General features: G+C 33.7%; 1 protein-coding gene across 2 annotated transcripts in view; it reads right to left on the bottom strand.

The window, feature by feature from the left end:
• Window positions 1-16,752, bottom strand: part of Edil3 (EGF like repeats and discoidin domains 3) — a 412,239-nt gene that overhangs the window by 23,705 nt on the left and 371,782 nt on the right. For both annotated transcript variants that reach the window (XM_042690926.1, XM_042690925.1), the window contains one exon: window positions 736-891. In XM_042690926.1, coding sequence (XP_042546860.1) covers window positions 736-891 — 156 coding nt within the window. The remainder of the gene's footprint in view (window positions 1-735; window positions 892-16,752) is intronic.

Raw genomic sequence — 16,752 nt, 5'->3', positions numbered from 1 at the left:
TCACATTAAAGAATAGAAAAAGTGAAAAAAATTATATTTTGAAAATAAGGATTTGGCAACTGCTGTAGATTGTGTGTGTGTGTGTGTGTGTGTGTGTGTGTTTGTGAATCGGAAATAAGGAAATCAATGTTTCCCTAGTTGAAAAGTACTACAATAGATATTCATCCCCGAAAAAATGGATAAAGTGGCTAGAGAGGCATGTAGAAGGACTTTTGACCATATGTGGTAAAAAAAAAAAAACTAATCACTAGTGTCAGGTGCTTCATACATAAAAAATGTGAGCCAGAATCCATAATGTGTACTGCAGATTGCCTTTGGGGATTAGCAGATCACAAGACAGAGAAACAATAGACAATGATGCTCCCAAATAATTCATTTCAAAACCTTCAGAAAGCACCTGCTCATTAGAGACAGGCTGTCACTTCCTTTATTTGTATAACATATAAATCAATAGGGTCAAGACTGTGGATTTTCACAGCACCATTTCAGAATATTGCAACTGGAGCCTTGATTACCTCAAACCTGCTTTGGCTATTCAAACTTTTCTAACCTCCATCTTGTGTTTGTTTGTTTGAGAAAATGCATTTTAACTAGCCATCTTAGGGAGCTGATGAAGTAATTAGACAGGTGGTTTATATTTTCAGTATTTTCCATGTAAATGCAGTTTCTTCAGTGAAACTAGGACTGCGTTGGCTTTTCTCCTCATGGACTCCAGAAATCACTTGGATGACTTACCTTATCTTTTCTTTGCTTTTCATCTTGGTATACAGTCCAGTGTTCTCCGTCATTGCTGTAGGCTAGCTTGTATGAACCAACAAACTGTACATGACCAAAATCTTTAGCTCCTTGTGTGATGATGCCAGTTACTTTGGTAGGGACAAGGAGATCCACCTGAAAAGAAGATAATTCATACATTCAATGTTGCAATTAAATCCGTGGTAAATTTATAGGTATCTTGTGTTGAAGAAGCTAAAAACCACATTTACTAAATGAAACAACAGTCTGGTTACTTCTATTTTGAAATACATGGCCAATGTTGCCATTAGCTTATTTTTTTTTATTTTTCCAAGAAAAAAATGTAATTCAAGATTCCTTGCAAAACTATTTCAATTTTTTTTTTAAATTAATAAACCCAAACCCAGTGGCTCAAGCCTATACTGTTGCCTATACCAGAATATTGGCCAAGGAAATCTGTGAGACTCTTATCTGCAATTAATCACCACAAAACTATAAGTGGAACTGTGGCTGATGTGATAGAACACCAGCCTTGAGTGAAGAAGGTAAGGGACAGTGCTGTGATCCTAAAATCATGCCCCAGAACCAGCACAAAACAAATGAATAAAGAAATGAAATCATGGACATTTCAATCTACTGATTCATTTTACTTTGAACAGATTCCTCGATCTTTTCTAGTTGGATAACTTTGAGACTATTATCTCCTAGAGTCTATGTTTATAGTTCAATTTATTAGTCAATTAGATAAGAATACAAATAAAATTGTACTGTACAAGAAAAAGCATTAAATGTTTCACAATTAAACAGTCAATAAACATCCAGACCTTTCCACATATTTAATTAGTTCAAAATTACATATTAAAAATTAATTTATTTATTGTAAAGATGATATTCATAAGAGTTACAGTAACATAAATAAGTTAATGAGTACATTTCTTGTCCGACATTGAAACCCCTCTCACTCATTTTTCCCTCCTCCCCTTGGGCTTCCCCCCTCTCCCAACGAATTGTAAAGTTCATTTCCAACACAGTGTCTTGTGAGTATCTTTGTTGCAGTGATTCACTCTTTGTCTTTTGTATCACCATTTTGTCATTCCCCATTCCTTCCCAAAATCAGAGAAATGTATATACAAGACACAGAGCACCAAAATAAAAAATACTGTTAACAGGGGATAAACCAAAGGGGGAAAAAATCAAATGAAAGAAAAAAGAAATAACTTCACAGTTATTTCTTCCAACAAAATCCTCATATCCATATCTTCGAGTTCTTTTTAAGAAAATGTGAATGTACAAAAAGAAATTCTATGCTTCTGTCAAAAAGAATGGCATTGCCTCATTTGTAAGGAAATGGAAAGACTTGGGAAAAATTACATATATATTGAGTAAGAATAATCACTATCAAATGAATATACTCTTTCAGAAAAATACAGTACTTAAAAGATAAGAATTACTTGAAGGTAAGAATTTATATTAAAATTTCTTTACAACATAAAACTAGTACATAATGATGACTATAATAAAAAAGGAAATAAATGAGGGAGGATTAAAAACATGCATGCCAGGCTTGTGGACTCTGTTTTAAAACATATACCTAATGAAGAACAGAATATTCACGGTAACTTAAGTAAGCTTTAAAGCAATCAAAATATAAGAGATACAGGAGATAAGGATGACTTTCTTTAAAGAAGTATACAGTAGTTCCAAACATTCCTTTTGCATTGTCCAATTCATCCTTATGTCTCTTGCTTACATCACATAATTCTAATTAAAAAGAAATGGGATATAGTTTTTATCTGTATCTGTGGACCAATCTTCTAAGCAATTTGCCTTTTTTGGTGATCCTTGATCAATAGCATCAGTTTTCCTATCATAGCTTCCTGCTTGCAACTATTTCCTATGGCTGGGTGCTGTGCTACATCCGTGATCTTATCATCTGAAACTTTCAGGATCCCAGGCATGACGTTGGAGCTTTCAACTACCATATCCTTTTGTTTCTATTTCAGGTCCTCAGTTCTGTATGATGTAAGATAGTCACAAATAGTCTTCTATGGGTCAAATATAGGCCATGAATGAAAACATCTATAAAGGGAGTTAATGCATAGATTAAGAGAATATTTATGTGGCATAGACATCCATTGAAATAGAAACACTTGGGCAAAGCAACTATTCTTTTAAAATATTACTGACAGTAAATAAAGGGAGAAAGATAAGGAAAAGAAAACTATCTTACAGAACTCACGGTGGTGTTATGAACACAGAGATATTTCCCCAAAGACACAAATGGCTCCAGGGCTGAATACTTAAATAAGCCCTAAAAGTTTACAAGTCCTTACTTAGCTATTCCAACGAGAGTCTTCTAGCATCTTCTTTTCTGTGGTAGTTCTTATAGTCAGCTGGGTATCCTGCTGCATGGGGATGTTTTCTCCTTGGTTATGTGTCTTGGGTATTCGTATCAGGTATGTTTTTCTCCTACTAACTGATCTCCTTCTCCATAATTTTCCCTTTCTTTTACTGATTTTTTTAAAATATGGAAATGTTTTTTTCCCTCTTTTTGTGTGTGTGTTCCAATTAAGCCAACTTTTCTACTTAAGTAGGAAGCAATCTGTTTCAAGCTGGATTTTGTCTTAAAATTGGTTACATTAAACTTAGAATACCAGGTCTAAGAAAGCAATTTCAGAATAAAAATAATCAGCAAATTCCATGTTACTTAAACAAGGCTTGCACAGAATTTATCCTGAGATAGTCTCTAACCAAGATAACCAAATGTTCAGCAGGCAGGATGATTCCAGAAAGAAAGAAAGATTAAAAAAAAAAAAAACCTTTTTCCTTAGGACCTATACTTGTTCCTGGTATGTGATGCCTTTGCTTTCTTGTTGATCTGTTTAAACTACCTTCTGCTCAACTTGGCCCTTATCTCCAAGGGTTTGCCTCAAATAGAACAAGTTACTTAGGAGATTGAGATGATTTATATGTAGACATTTGGATTGGTGCACTGAACTATCTGGAAGTTTATACATTTTTTGCCGGATTCAGTTGGAGCTACTTTCTAGGAAGATTCTAAGAACAAGAATCTACTTATGGACAAGAATGCTATTACTGTATATGTTACAGTTGATGATATTAGTTGCTGCTTCTTGGATTCTTTATGTGAAATGAAATTTCTGATCAAAGAAACATTTGCCATTGCATCAATTATTTTTACTGACAAATGCAGCTAGCTAAAAGCTCTTTCCAATGTTGAGGAATTCGATGGTGATAGTCAGCTTATTGGATAGTGTGGATTCTTGAAAAGAACTATCATATTCCTTATAGGATTTTTATAAAGATAAAATAATTTAGTAGTTATTAAATGTGGATAAGAATAGATAGAATACAATAAGCAGCAAGGTGAGAGACTCAGATACCAAGATAAAATAAAGCTTAAGGAAGAATCTAATATAAATCTGAGAGAACCTTACTGTAAAGAAACAGAAATCAGGGAGAGAAGGTTGAAGTATTTCAGAAGTAGCTTCTGTATTACAGTATTTTTTGATCATATTCTTAGGTTGTATATTATGCAGCTCAGATTGGCCTTGAACTTTTGATTTTCTTGACTAAAACATTTCCAGAAACACCCAATTCTGAGTGAAATGGTTAATAAATATCGTACATGCCATTTTATGATATATTTTGTATCTCTTTAAATGTTGATTTGATCAGTCTAACAATTAATGTGTGAATAACGCTCTTTAATGCCCTTTGACTATTTTTGGTGTAGATTTTCTTGTTGATAAGTTCGTGTGTGTGTGTGTGTGTGTGTGTGTGTGTGTGTGTGTGTATGTAGTTTGAAACAGATACTCACTATTAACTGCTCTCTGTCCTCCATCCCTACTGTTGGCTTAGTCTTTTGAGTAGGGAACTATAAGCATATGCCACAAAGTTTGGTGCTTCCTATTTCCTTTAAAGAATGTGTGATACCAAAATATTATTTCTGCTCTGTTTACTAATTTCCTTTTGTTTGCTATGCCTTTTTATCTGCTGGTACTGAATTTGAACTCAGAGCCTTCTGAGGGGTAAGTGTTTTACCACTTGAGCCATGCTTCTAGTCTATGCTATATACTTACATTTTATACATGGAAAAAAACTAACATGATTCAGATATGAGAAAGAATGAATGTAAAGGTATTTTTTAAAAAGCTTAGAACTGACAGAAAACATAAATAATTTTTACTGGCTTCAATCAAGTTAATTTTCATATAAAGAAAATCAAGAAGAAATGAGGTTGGGGAAAGACAGAGAAGTATAGTATTGTGTGAAGAAAAACATAATCATGTAAAAATTTGCAATATTTTATACCACATTATTTATAAAATTAAGATGATTTAGATGTTAAGAAAAATGCGTATATCTAGTATAGGTATGAGTCAAGCGGAAAAAGTCAGAGAATGTGATGTTAGGAAAACGAACCCTCAAATATGTATTTTAATGTTTTTGTTTCTTTCATGCATGTGTTTCTAACGCATTTATAATATTATTTCTTTGTTGCTTTGTATGTCCCTCCCCCACAGTGTAACCCCCGCTTTCACTATATTTGATGTCAGTATAACATGTGGAGGAGACGGGGACAAACAAGTCGTTTAAGGATTCAGGTGGACCTGTTGCAACAATGAGAAGTACAAAATGTCATGTCAAAACCAGCTTTACAATGTCGGTGGGGGGGGGGGAGGGGGGGTATGATTGGGTGGGGGGGGAGGGGGGAGGCTGGGAAGGGAGGTGAAGGGTAAACAAAGGAGGAGGCTGCAATGCTTGGTAAGAAAAGTATGCATTTTCCTGCCCATGTAATTGTAACCCCTCTGTACAGTATGTTCTCAAATAAAATAAAATAAAATTAAAAAAAAAAAAAAGAACAAAAAGGAAAAAAAAAAAAAAAAGAAAAATGCGTACAAGGAAACTCAAAAGGCAAACTGGAAGTAAGAAAATATTATTAATTTTTCACTGACCTAAATCAAGTAAAAGATCCTTTGGGCCACATAAAAATATGCAGTCATGAAAGGAGTGGCATGACACATTTTAGAAAGAAAAATTAAAAACCTATGTGTTTATATAAATACTATTTATAAAATAAGAGCATATAGCATATAGTGTATATGGAATATGCAAATATACTTAATTCTACTTGCCCTTGAATATTCTTAGATCAGGTTGTCACTCAGAAGTCAGTTGATTTAACCCTATTTTTGAATTTTACTTTTTATGTATTTCATTACAAATTTAGTTTCATTGAAGCAGCAGAATTAATTGTACATGATTACAGTCCTCCTTCACTTACTGAGGCTGGAGAACCCTCCACGGTCATTTTCATCTTTTTCTGGTTTAGTTGCACATGTGAATCCATTTTGTTATTTAGATGTGGGGTTTTTTTGCACTGATTTCAAGATTTTTACTTTGTTGTGGCTTCTCCACATTTTCTAATAATTTAGTCAAATCTGTGTTTTATGTTAATTCTCCTTGGAGTTGGAGGAGGCTCTTCATGTACATGCTAATGTTTTTCATCATTTTTGGAAAGGTTTTCTGATATGAATGCTTTAAATAATTTTCTGTTCTTATCTTTCCTTCTAATACCATTACTGTGGTCACGTTGTATATAACAGTGGGCCACAAGAGGAAGAAAAGAAAAAAAGCTCTTGTAATTTCTTCAATTTCTGCTCTTATTCTTCATTTTTATATTCTGTGAATTTTCAGGCTTATTTTGCTTCTAACAACTACTGGAAAGTCTTTGTAGTCAAAATCAAATGTCAGTTATCTCATTTTCTCCAACACCAGAATTTATATATATTTCTCACTGTAATCTCTTTTTGCCTATCTATTCTGCTGAGCCCTCCCCCCCCCTCCCTGCCTCCTCTTCCCCTCTTCCTCCTCCTCCTTGTCCTCTTCTTCCTCCTCCTCTGACTCTCTGGCAGTACTGGGGTTCGACCTCCGTCTCATTTGCTTTATCATTTTTCAGGTAGAGTCTTGTGTTTTTACTCAGTCTGGCCTGGTACTTAGGCCTCCTGAGTAGCTGGAATGATAGGCAGGAGTTTCCATGTTTATTGGGGAAAAATACTTTTTTCTTTCTTCATGAAATAAATACTAATAATCCAAAGTATTCACCAGAATATACTGTGGTGAGGGTCTTTTTCATTCTTTGGGGATAGAATGATGAGAATAGTACTGAAGTCTGCCTCAAATTCGTCTTTTGGGCTCCCTCCACCTTCTGTCAAGCAACTGCAGTCGTTTTCTTTCAGACTCTGAATACTGACACTGTTTTTGGCTTCCTTCCCTTGGCCTGGCAGTGAAACTGAAGCAAGGCTGAGGACACATCTCTCCTGTTCTCTCTGTCTCTCTATGAATATAAGAAGAATAACTCATTTCCTTGAAACTATAATATTTGAAGGATGCTATTGCTTTTCATTCAATGGAAAGGTTACTTTAATAGTGGAATGCCTCTTGTTTACATTTCTGTTATATAATGTACTTTTAGTCATATTAATATTGGGCTTGTTTTTCACAATGTGAAAATTACAGGATCAGCCAACATAATTTATGTTGCTTACCATGCACCTGGAATGAACAGAGGATTTTGTGTGTGTGTGTGTGTGTGTGTGTGTGTGTGTGTGTGTGTGTGTGTGCGTGTGTGTGTGTGTGCGTTTGTGCTCACGTGTGCATGTGCTTACTCTTACTGAGGCTTGGACTCAAGGCCTAGGCACTGACTCTAAGCATTTTTGCTTGAGGCAGATCTCAGCTTCTTGAAATCTGCTATAATTACAGGCATGAGCCACCAGCATCTAGCAACAAGGTGTTTTAATAAATATATTAAATGAGTAATTTTGTATTCTGAGCTTAATGTATCCAATACATGGTTCACATATCCCTTTGTAGTTCGTGTGACTGAGGGGGGGGGGTTGCTTTCATATCAATCACTTTGTTAAGAGGCATTCAAAGATGGAACCCTGTCCCAGAGTGGAGTTTCTGATTAGGGTAGAGAAGCTATTGGGTCACCTCTAGCACTCTGAGCTCTGGGTCTTTGCCATTACAATTACAATTAAGATGTCAGAATCCACAGTGGGTTTAAGTGAAATTCTCAGAGCATTGAAAGTGGCCAGTAGGAAGCATAACTCATATTTACATTTTTACCTACTTAAGGATTTGTGGGGGAGTCAAAGATTCCAGCAATCATGACCCAGAAGTTGAGTGAGTTAAAATGATGGAAGTGATTTACTCAGCTTAATACAGGAACACTTAAAACCAGCTCTGCTTTACAAGCTCGAAAGAAAGGTTTCAAGTGTTGTCCTTGTGGGAGAAGGTTAGAAAAAATTTATTCAGCTTCATCCTTGTATAACGGTAATTTGAAGTGAAAGTCTGTTAACCCACATCTCATAATATTTTATAGATATTTAAATGATGAAGCAGCTAAATGTATAAACCTTATTGCTAAATATATTTGGGGGTTGATAAAATAATATTATAAAGATCAAATTTAATGTCATTGTTCTAGCTTAATTAAATGATGCTGTATTTTCTGTCCTTTCATAATGAGAAAGTTTTGAAATATTCAATAATATTTTTTTAGATTTTTGAATGTTTTTGAAAAACAAGCCTCAAATGGTTATAAGGTAATAAAGTTGTTGCCAAGAAAACAGTTTACCTATTACCCAATTTCCTCAACTCCTATATAAGAAACAGTAAAAAATTTTTGAAGAAATTATAAAGCTTTTAACACTTTTACAGGAAAGAAACATGCTTTTCTTCCTGGCTTTATTGCAAGGGACTTTCTGCTGAACTCATTAAAAATAAGATTATCTTGAAATAACAGAATTAACATATACCTTTTTTGTTTTTTGCGGGACATGGGGCTTGAACTCTGGGCCTCAGTACTGTCCCTGAGCTCTTCAGCTCAAGGCAAGTGGTCTACCACTTGAGCCATAGTGCCACTTCTGGTTTTGTGGTGGTTAATTGGAGATAAGAGTCTCACGGACTTTTTTACCCAGGCTGGATTTGAACCATGATTCTCAGATCTCAGCCTCCTGTAGCTAAGATTACAGGCATAAGCCACTGGTGCCAGGCCAACACACCTTCTTTATTTGCATTTTGACTAGGATGGGGGTCTTGACCTGTTTCATGAATTAAAATTGAGGGTAGCAACCAAGGGCATTAGTCTATATTGTTAGAAATATTCACTGACTAATGGTTACATAACACTAGTTTCTTGTTATGTCCAATCACCATGATATGCATGATTTACTAAAGTATAACAAAACTCAAGTAAAAACAAAGAACATTGCCATTAAGTGATTTTATAAGACTGATAAGTCACATGAAATCAAGTTGGAATTGAAATTGTTTGTTATTTAGTGCTTTTTTTTGGTAGTAATAAATGAATTTTTTCCCAGGTCAATGTTACATTAATATCTTTCCTAAAGTTAAAATTTCTGTGAACTGAGATTTAGTTCATCTTGGTGCACTGAACTTCAAAACTGCGTCATTTCAGTAGCCAAAATTTGACCTTTTTTTGCCATGAAGTAGTTGCTTTGACAAATACTTTATTGGAATGTTATTTTTATCACATGTATTGTGGCTTTTGAGATGGTGATATATTTTAGAGACCAACAGGTATAAATACACACTATAAACATCCAAGTTTGTGTAACTGTGTATATGTGAATATTCTTGCTCTGTGACAAAGTGATAAAACAGAACAGGGAAAAGAAAAGCTTTTGTAGTAAATGCAAGTCACACTGTCTGTTTTAAATAGTAACAAACTATGGAAATGATCACTGAGAATACAGTCTTTATTATCCTACATGCTATGAGGCCCACATAGATTAACAAAATTGACATAATTTCAGTGAGTGTATGTGTGTGTGTGTGTGTGTGTGTGTGTGTGTGTGTGTGTGTATGTGATATTTATTTGGAGCTATGTGCTTATGTCGATACAGAATTTAGTTATTTCCCAAAATCGTAAATCATTCAGAGTCCCATAAATCACTCATTTTATTAGATCATGAAACATCAAATACCAGGCTTTTGGCCTGAACTAGGTGGGTACATGTCTTATGTTGGTGGGATTATGGGCTAAATCAACAATGACAATGCTGGTGCAACTTTTCACCCCTTTGGTTTCACAAAAAGAAGTGGAAATTTCATGTGTTGGACCTAAGGTAAAAGCTTTATGTGGCTTTAGAAAAAGGCATCATCAATGCCGATAGTCAAAAAAACAGACAGTGATAGCACAAAACTCTAAAGAGTGAGACTGTAGAGAATGATTTAGCAAGTGAGTTCTACCTGTGGATTATATCATTAAAATCTACTGACATGGAAAGATATTCTCTTATTCACAAAATGTTGAGAAGGTAGACTGTATAGACAGTATGGATAAAAGGTATTTTAGCCAGCCATCATGTCAGTAACACTGTCAACATTATATTTGTGTATAATATCAGAAAGACAAGTAGGCTTCAGTGGATATTGAACAGTTAGTTGTCTAGTTCTTTCACCAGAAATAAAACTTGTAGTCTTAACCTCATAGAAAGACATGGTTATAGCTTTTCTCGTTTTATATCCATAAAAACATTTTTTAGCTATTTAATTCATGTTCCTTTCTTTTCAATATGAGTATCTATATTCTTCTGCAGTTATTGGGGCTAATTTACATTTTAACTTCTTGGTAGAAATAGGAAGTAGTCATTGTATGTTAGAAACTCTGACCTAAAACTTCTTTAAATCCCAATTTCTATTTCTATTTGTTTTCCATAATACTGTGTTCAATGTCTTTTGTGCTTCTTCAATGATAGGAAAAAAGAAAAAAAAACAGGCTCTGAGAGAAGATAAAATCTAAATACAATAAGTCATTTAATTAAGCCCCACAGTATACTGTGGTGTGATATATTCATAATGAAGTTCAAAAGTGGTATATAGCTAACAATTATAATATCCTGGTTGGAATATAAGGTGTCTAACTTTCATAAATCATGTTACTCTTCCTTGCATGCAAACAATATGGTGTTTATGTTTCCTTCTCATGAGAAATGGCTCCACACTTGCAGGATGTTCTTGTATCTTCTTATCTCAGTACTTGCATGGGGCTAATTTCTTTGTGCAATCAGCTTCAAACATACTCATACTGTTGAAATCACATTCTTTAACTCTAAAACTATTCATGCACTATGTTTTCTATTACTATAAAATAGCTCATAAACTGCAGTTTTAAATTAGATATGGAATTAATAAATCACTTGAAAGAAGCACATTATATTAAATTTTATGCGTGTGTAGCCCCGATTTGAAAAGCCTTCAAACTTATAGCTCACTTCATTGAGGACTTACTTAAAGATTTAAATAAAAAAATCTGCTGGAAAACCTTCACCAGTTGCATATCCTTGGCATAAACTTTCTTTAATATCACTTTGGAAGATTCAGGCTCAAAAATTGCTGACATTTTAAATACATCTTGAAAAAAGTTAGAGATGACATGCATAGAAAATAGAAATATAATTTCTTTTGATTACTTATTTTAATGTATTTAAGAATCCCCAAAACAAAGAATTTTTAATGAATTTCAAACACTGATTCAGCAAAAGGAAAATTATGTTAAATGATTAGATAGAATGACACAGAAAGTATAATATCAGAAAATAGACCCAATCAGCCAGAAAGTACAAACACAAAAACAGAAATGAAAATCATTCACACTCAGAAATAACTGAGATTAGTCTCTGCTTGTTGAACCTAAGGGGTTATTTTGCATATCGTTCTAATTATGGCGAAAGCAGGTACATTTAAAGAACTGCTAAAATACCTATTAGTTTAGAAAATCTGACCATAATGTCTGATACATCTATTTTTGTTCAAGAGATTCACAAAATGTCTCTAGTTTTCCCTAAGGGAAAAGGACACTCAGAATAGAGGCCACATGTAGGATTTTCTGCCATTTTAATATTCCACATTCTGAACAATATGGCTGTGTTGGGAAGCAGTGCATACATTTTGCATCTCAAGTAACTTATTTTAAAAAGGCAACAGAAAATTAAAGAAATAACTATATGAACCATATGCATCAGGAACAAGAAGTATCTTGGTTGCTGGGAAACTTGAAAGGTAAATTGCAAAGAATAGTTCTGAAATAATGCATTCTTTAAAAAACTGTACTGTCAAGACAACAAGTGTTTTCATTTTTCAAGTTAGAAGCAATAATTTAAAATAATCCAATATAATAAACCAGAAATATATCTAACATGTTTCAATTGAGAATGTTTTTGCTCATTGTGTAGATACATTTTATGAAGTTAATATATTCCTTCTATTATTTATGTCCTGTGAAATTTTTAAGTGCTGAATTATATAAAATATATGTTCATTCAGTATGTATATTATTTTATATAAATATGAAGAGGCACTTGGACATTGCATCTTTGTGATTCTCTCTTAAGAATATCCTCTTTTGATCTCACTGTATGTGAGTATCTAGAATTCTGTGTAATTTGTCATATCCCAGGGGTTTAGATCTAACTCCCATATATAAGAGAGAACATGTGCTGTTTGTCTATCTGATCTTGGCTTACTTCATTTAAAATAATTTTTAGTTTCACCCATTGCCCTGCAAATGACATTATTTTATTCTTTCTAATACCTGAGTAAAGTTCCATTGTATATAAGTACCACATTTATTGGCTCCAGTGATCTATTGTGGGTCATCTTGGTTGTTTTCATATCTTGGCTATTGTGAATAGTGTGGCAATTAATATGGATGTTGCAGGTATTCCTATCATATCCTGGTTTATGATGCTCATGGTAGATGCCTAAGGGTGATATGGCTGGGTCATAAGAAAAGTCTATGTTTGGTTTTGGGGGAAAACTTCAGACTGCTTTCCAGAATGGTTCCTACCATTAGGGCAGTAGGGTTCTTCCCCTCCATATTCCCACCATCATTTTTGTTGTTCAAATTCAAATTGAAAAAAAATTCAGTCTAACTCTGGTGAGATGGAATCTCAGAGTTGTTTTGATTTGCATTTCCTTTATGGCCAGGAACGATGAGCATTTCCTCATTTGTTTCTTTCCCATTCTTACCTCTTCTTCTGAGAAGTCTCTCCTTAGCTCCCTTGTCTATTTAGTAATTGGTTTATTAAATTTGGGAGAGGTCAAGAGAGGGCAGAGAATTCAAGGAAAAAGGGATGAAAGTGAAGCAGGGAAGTACATTGTCCATTGATGAAAGTGAACCTTACAGCTCATGTTTGGAGCTAGGAGGGAGGGAATGGGAGAGAATGAGGGAACACATGCCACTGTGTGACAAGAAATGTACTTATTACCTGACTCATGTAAATGTAACCCCTCTGTATATCACCTCTAAAATAACAATAAAATAAATTTTTACAATATATCCATTCATGTTCAATAAATCATTCAACTTTCTCCTTTATGTAACAAAAAACTGAAGCTACAAAACCCAACTAAGGAACCCAAGGAATCCAAAATTGACAATACCTAAGTGTATATCTACTATTTTGTCCTTGTATTTTCCCAACTGAAGTTGCCAATCATGCATAACCAGGATTTGTTTTTTTCTGTGTATTTTTATTTTACTTTATCTTTAATTTATTTCATTTATTGTTATTATAGAGGCAATGTACAGAAAGGTTGGAATTACATGAATCAGGTAATGAGTGCATTACCTTTTGTACACTGCCTTCTGTTTCTTCCTCCTCTCTCAGTCCTTCCCTCCCGTCTCCACCCAGAAGTGTATAGTGCACTTTCATCAATGTACAGTGAGTTCCACTGCTGTACTTTTCACCTCAAGTTCTGTACCCTTCCCTACCCTTCCCAAAGATATACATATGAACACACCATACATAGTTAGGATTTGTAAAAATATGTATTTGTCAGATATACACTTTCAGAATAACACTTCCAATATGCTATAAAATTTATAAAAATAACTTCATTTAGGATTTTTCAGAACCTATTTCAGTCTCAGTATGTTACTATTACATTCATATGTTCATTTATACCTTTAAAGTTAGCTTATATCCACTGACCAATGATTAATATTCATGACAAATATCTAAACCCCTTTCATGTCACGAATATTTGGTTGTTTACAGTTTTTTAATTAGTGTGATGAATGTCATTGTTGTTACCTCTTGGTACAGATGTTTTTATTATTGTCTAAAATTGTGCTGGTTTTTGGAAGGAACAAATACAAAAATTTAATCTCATAAGATAAGAACAAATAATGATCTAAAATGGCTAAGACAACTTATGTTATTTCTGTAAACTACATTTGTACCTTCAAGGTTTAATAACCTAACTTAGTGATTATAGCATTATGATTTTGTTTAATTAAAATTTCCTGAAATAAATTATTATTTACTATTAAACATATTTAAACTTTGGTGAACTTCATTACCAATGTTCTACTGAACACTTGCATCATTATACACAAGTGAAATTTCTGATAATTTTCTTGGCTCCCTTCACCTATTTTGGCACCAGGGCATAATGGTGTCACAAAAGAATTTAGGAAGCTTTTATTACTTTTTCTTTGTTGCAATACTTTGTATAAAACATGGAATATATGCTTTTTTGAAAGATGTGAGGCTGAATCATTGTCTTTAAGATAATATTCAGTTTCTTTTTAAAATTTTCCCTTATTTCAGTTTCTCTGAACATACAGGTTTTTATATTTTCTTTTTAGTATATTCTGATAAAGTGTCTTTAACTATAAAAATCAAGTTTCATTGTACTTTCATTTTCTGAACAATTTATTTATTAAAATGAATTCTGGGAAACAGAAAAATGGGTTATTTTTTGTTGGTGGTGGTGCTGGTGGTGTTTGTGTATACATGGATTGTTTGATAGTTATTAGTTTGTTTCCTATTTCCTTCTTAGGAGGGCCAAAGACATGCAGAAAAAAAAAGGAAAGAAGAGTGAACAAATGCAATCATGGTATTCAGTATACACTATGTGGAAATGCAACTTGTGAGCAGGGACAGGAGAGGATAACTTGGAGAAAGAGAATGAAGGGATGCCCCAAAGAGAAATATATGCATTACTGAATTGTGAAATGGTAACCCCTCTGTACAGCATCTTAATAATAACAACACAATTAAATTTAAATCGTTTTCTTTTTATTAGCTTCTGGTAATGTATCTTTTCTTGCGTTTTCTAATTTAAGTTTTATTGTAAAGGTGATGTACAGAAGTGTTGTGGTTATGTAAGTGAGATAATGAGTACATTTCTTTTTGAACAGTATTATTCCATTCCTCATTTTCTCATCCATCCACCCCAAAGTTGTAAAGTTCATTTCCAACGTAGGATCCAATGAATATCATTGCTGAATTGGTTTACCCTTTGTCCCACCATTTCTGTGATTACCCTTTCCTTCTCCTAACCAGATAAACTTATACACAAGACAGAGGGTACAGAAATACAAAAATAGTGACAACAGGGAATAAACCAAAGGAGGAAAAAAGAAAGAAAAAAAAAATAACTGTAAGCAGTACAATAAAAAAGCTCTTGTTTCAATTTCTTGGAGTTCATTTTGATAAACATCATTTTATATTATCATGTACACCTAGTGATTGAGACTTTGTGATCCTCTCCTAAGAATATCCTCTTTTTTGTTCTCAGTGTGTGAATGCTTAGAGTATTTAATTTTATTATACTTTAAATTACTGGCATAAAGTATTTAGATTTTTTCCTATTTAATCTAAATTTTCATTTGCTTTTTAATTTTTTATGTTTATCTCTAACTAGTTGTACAAAGGAGTTGCTATCTAACAAAGCAGTTTATGAATACCATATATCTTGACTAATATCACCTCTATCAACATTCTCCCTGATCCTCCCCAACCCAACTTTTCCCTCACCATTCTTTTTTTTTTTTTTTTTTTTTAAATTTTATTTTATTTTATTTGAGAACATACTGTACAGAGGGGTTACAATTACATGGTCAGGATAATGCATACATTTCTTACCAAGCATTGCAGCCTCCTCCTTTGTTTACCCTTCACCTCCTTTCCCAGCCTCCCCCCTCCCCCCCACCCAATCATACCCCCCCTCCCCCCCCCTCCGACATTGTAAAGCTGGTTTTGACATGACATTTTGTACTTCTCATTGTTGCAATAGGTCCACCTGAATCCTTAAACGACTTGTTTGTCCCCATCTCCTCCACATGTTATACTGACATCAAATATAGTGAAAGCAGGGGTTACACTGTGGGGGAGGGACATACAAAGCAACCAAGAAATAATCTTATAAATGCGTTAGAAACACATGCATGAAAGAAACAAAAACATTAAAATACATATTTGAGGGTTCGTTTTCCTAACATCACATTCTCTGACTTTTTCCGCTTGACTCATACCTATACTAGATATTGCAAATAAGGGAAACCATGGGACCTATGTTTCTTTGGGCCTGGATTACTTCACTTAATATAATTTTTTCCAAGCCTTTCCACTTCCTAACAAATGGGGCAATGTCATTCTTTCTGATGGAGGCATAGAATTCCATTGTCCCTCACCATTCTTAATTTTGTAAGATATTCATTGGATTCTTTTCTGTGTTTCACTTGTCAAGCCCTCTTCTCTTCATCCTAACTCATCCTTTTTTATTCATTTTTTTCATTTCAATAAGTATTATTTTATTTTTATTTATTATATTGTGAAAATGCTGTACAGAGGGTTTACAATTACATGGGCAAGATAATGAGTACATTTCTTATCAAGCATTGTAGACTCCTCCTTTGTTTCCCCTTCCCATCCCTTCCCTTTTTGAATACCCATTACCTAGTGTTTTGTTTTGATGCACTTTGCTTTTGGCATTCAATTTGAGATTTCTCTTGAATCCACTATATTCATTGAATACATTTGTATACATGATCATTCCATCTTATATATTTGCTTATGATTTTGCAAAACAAATTTAGCTTCTACCTATGAACAAAAGTGTCTTCAAAAGTTTAGTTTTTTATTGTAAAAAATTTCATTCTTAGTTCTTCTGGAT

The sequence above is a fragment of the Dipodomys spectabilis genome, unplaced genomic scaffold, assembly GCF_019054845.1.
Source record: "Dipodomys spectabilis isolate Male_0828 unplaced genomic scaffold, ASM1905484v1 ptg000140l, whole genome shotgun sequence".
NCBI lineage: Eukaryota > Metazoa > Chordata > Mammalia > Rodentia > Heteromyidae > Dipodomys > Dipodomys spectabilis.
Note: the sequence above shows the minus strand (reverse complement) of the source record. Positions and strands in the feature narration are given on the sequence as shown.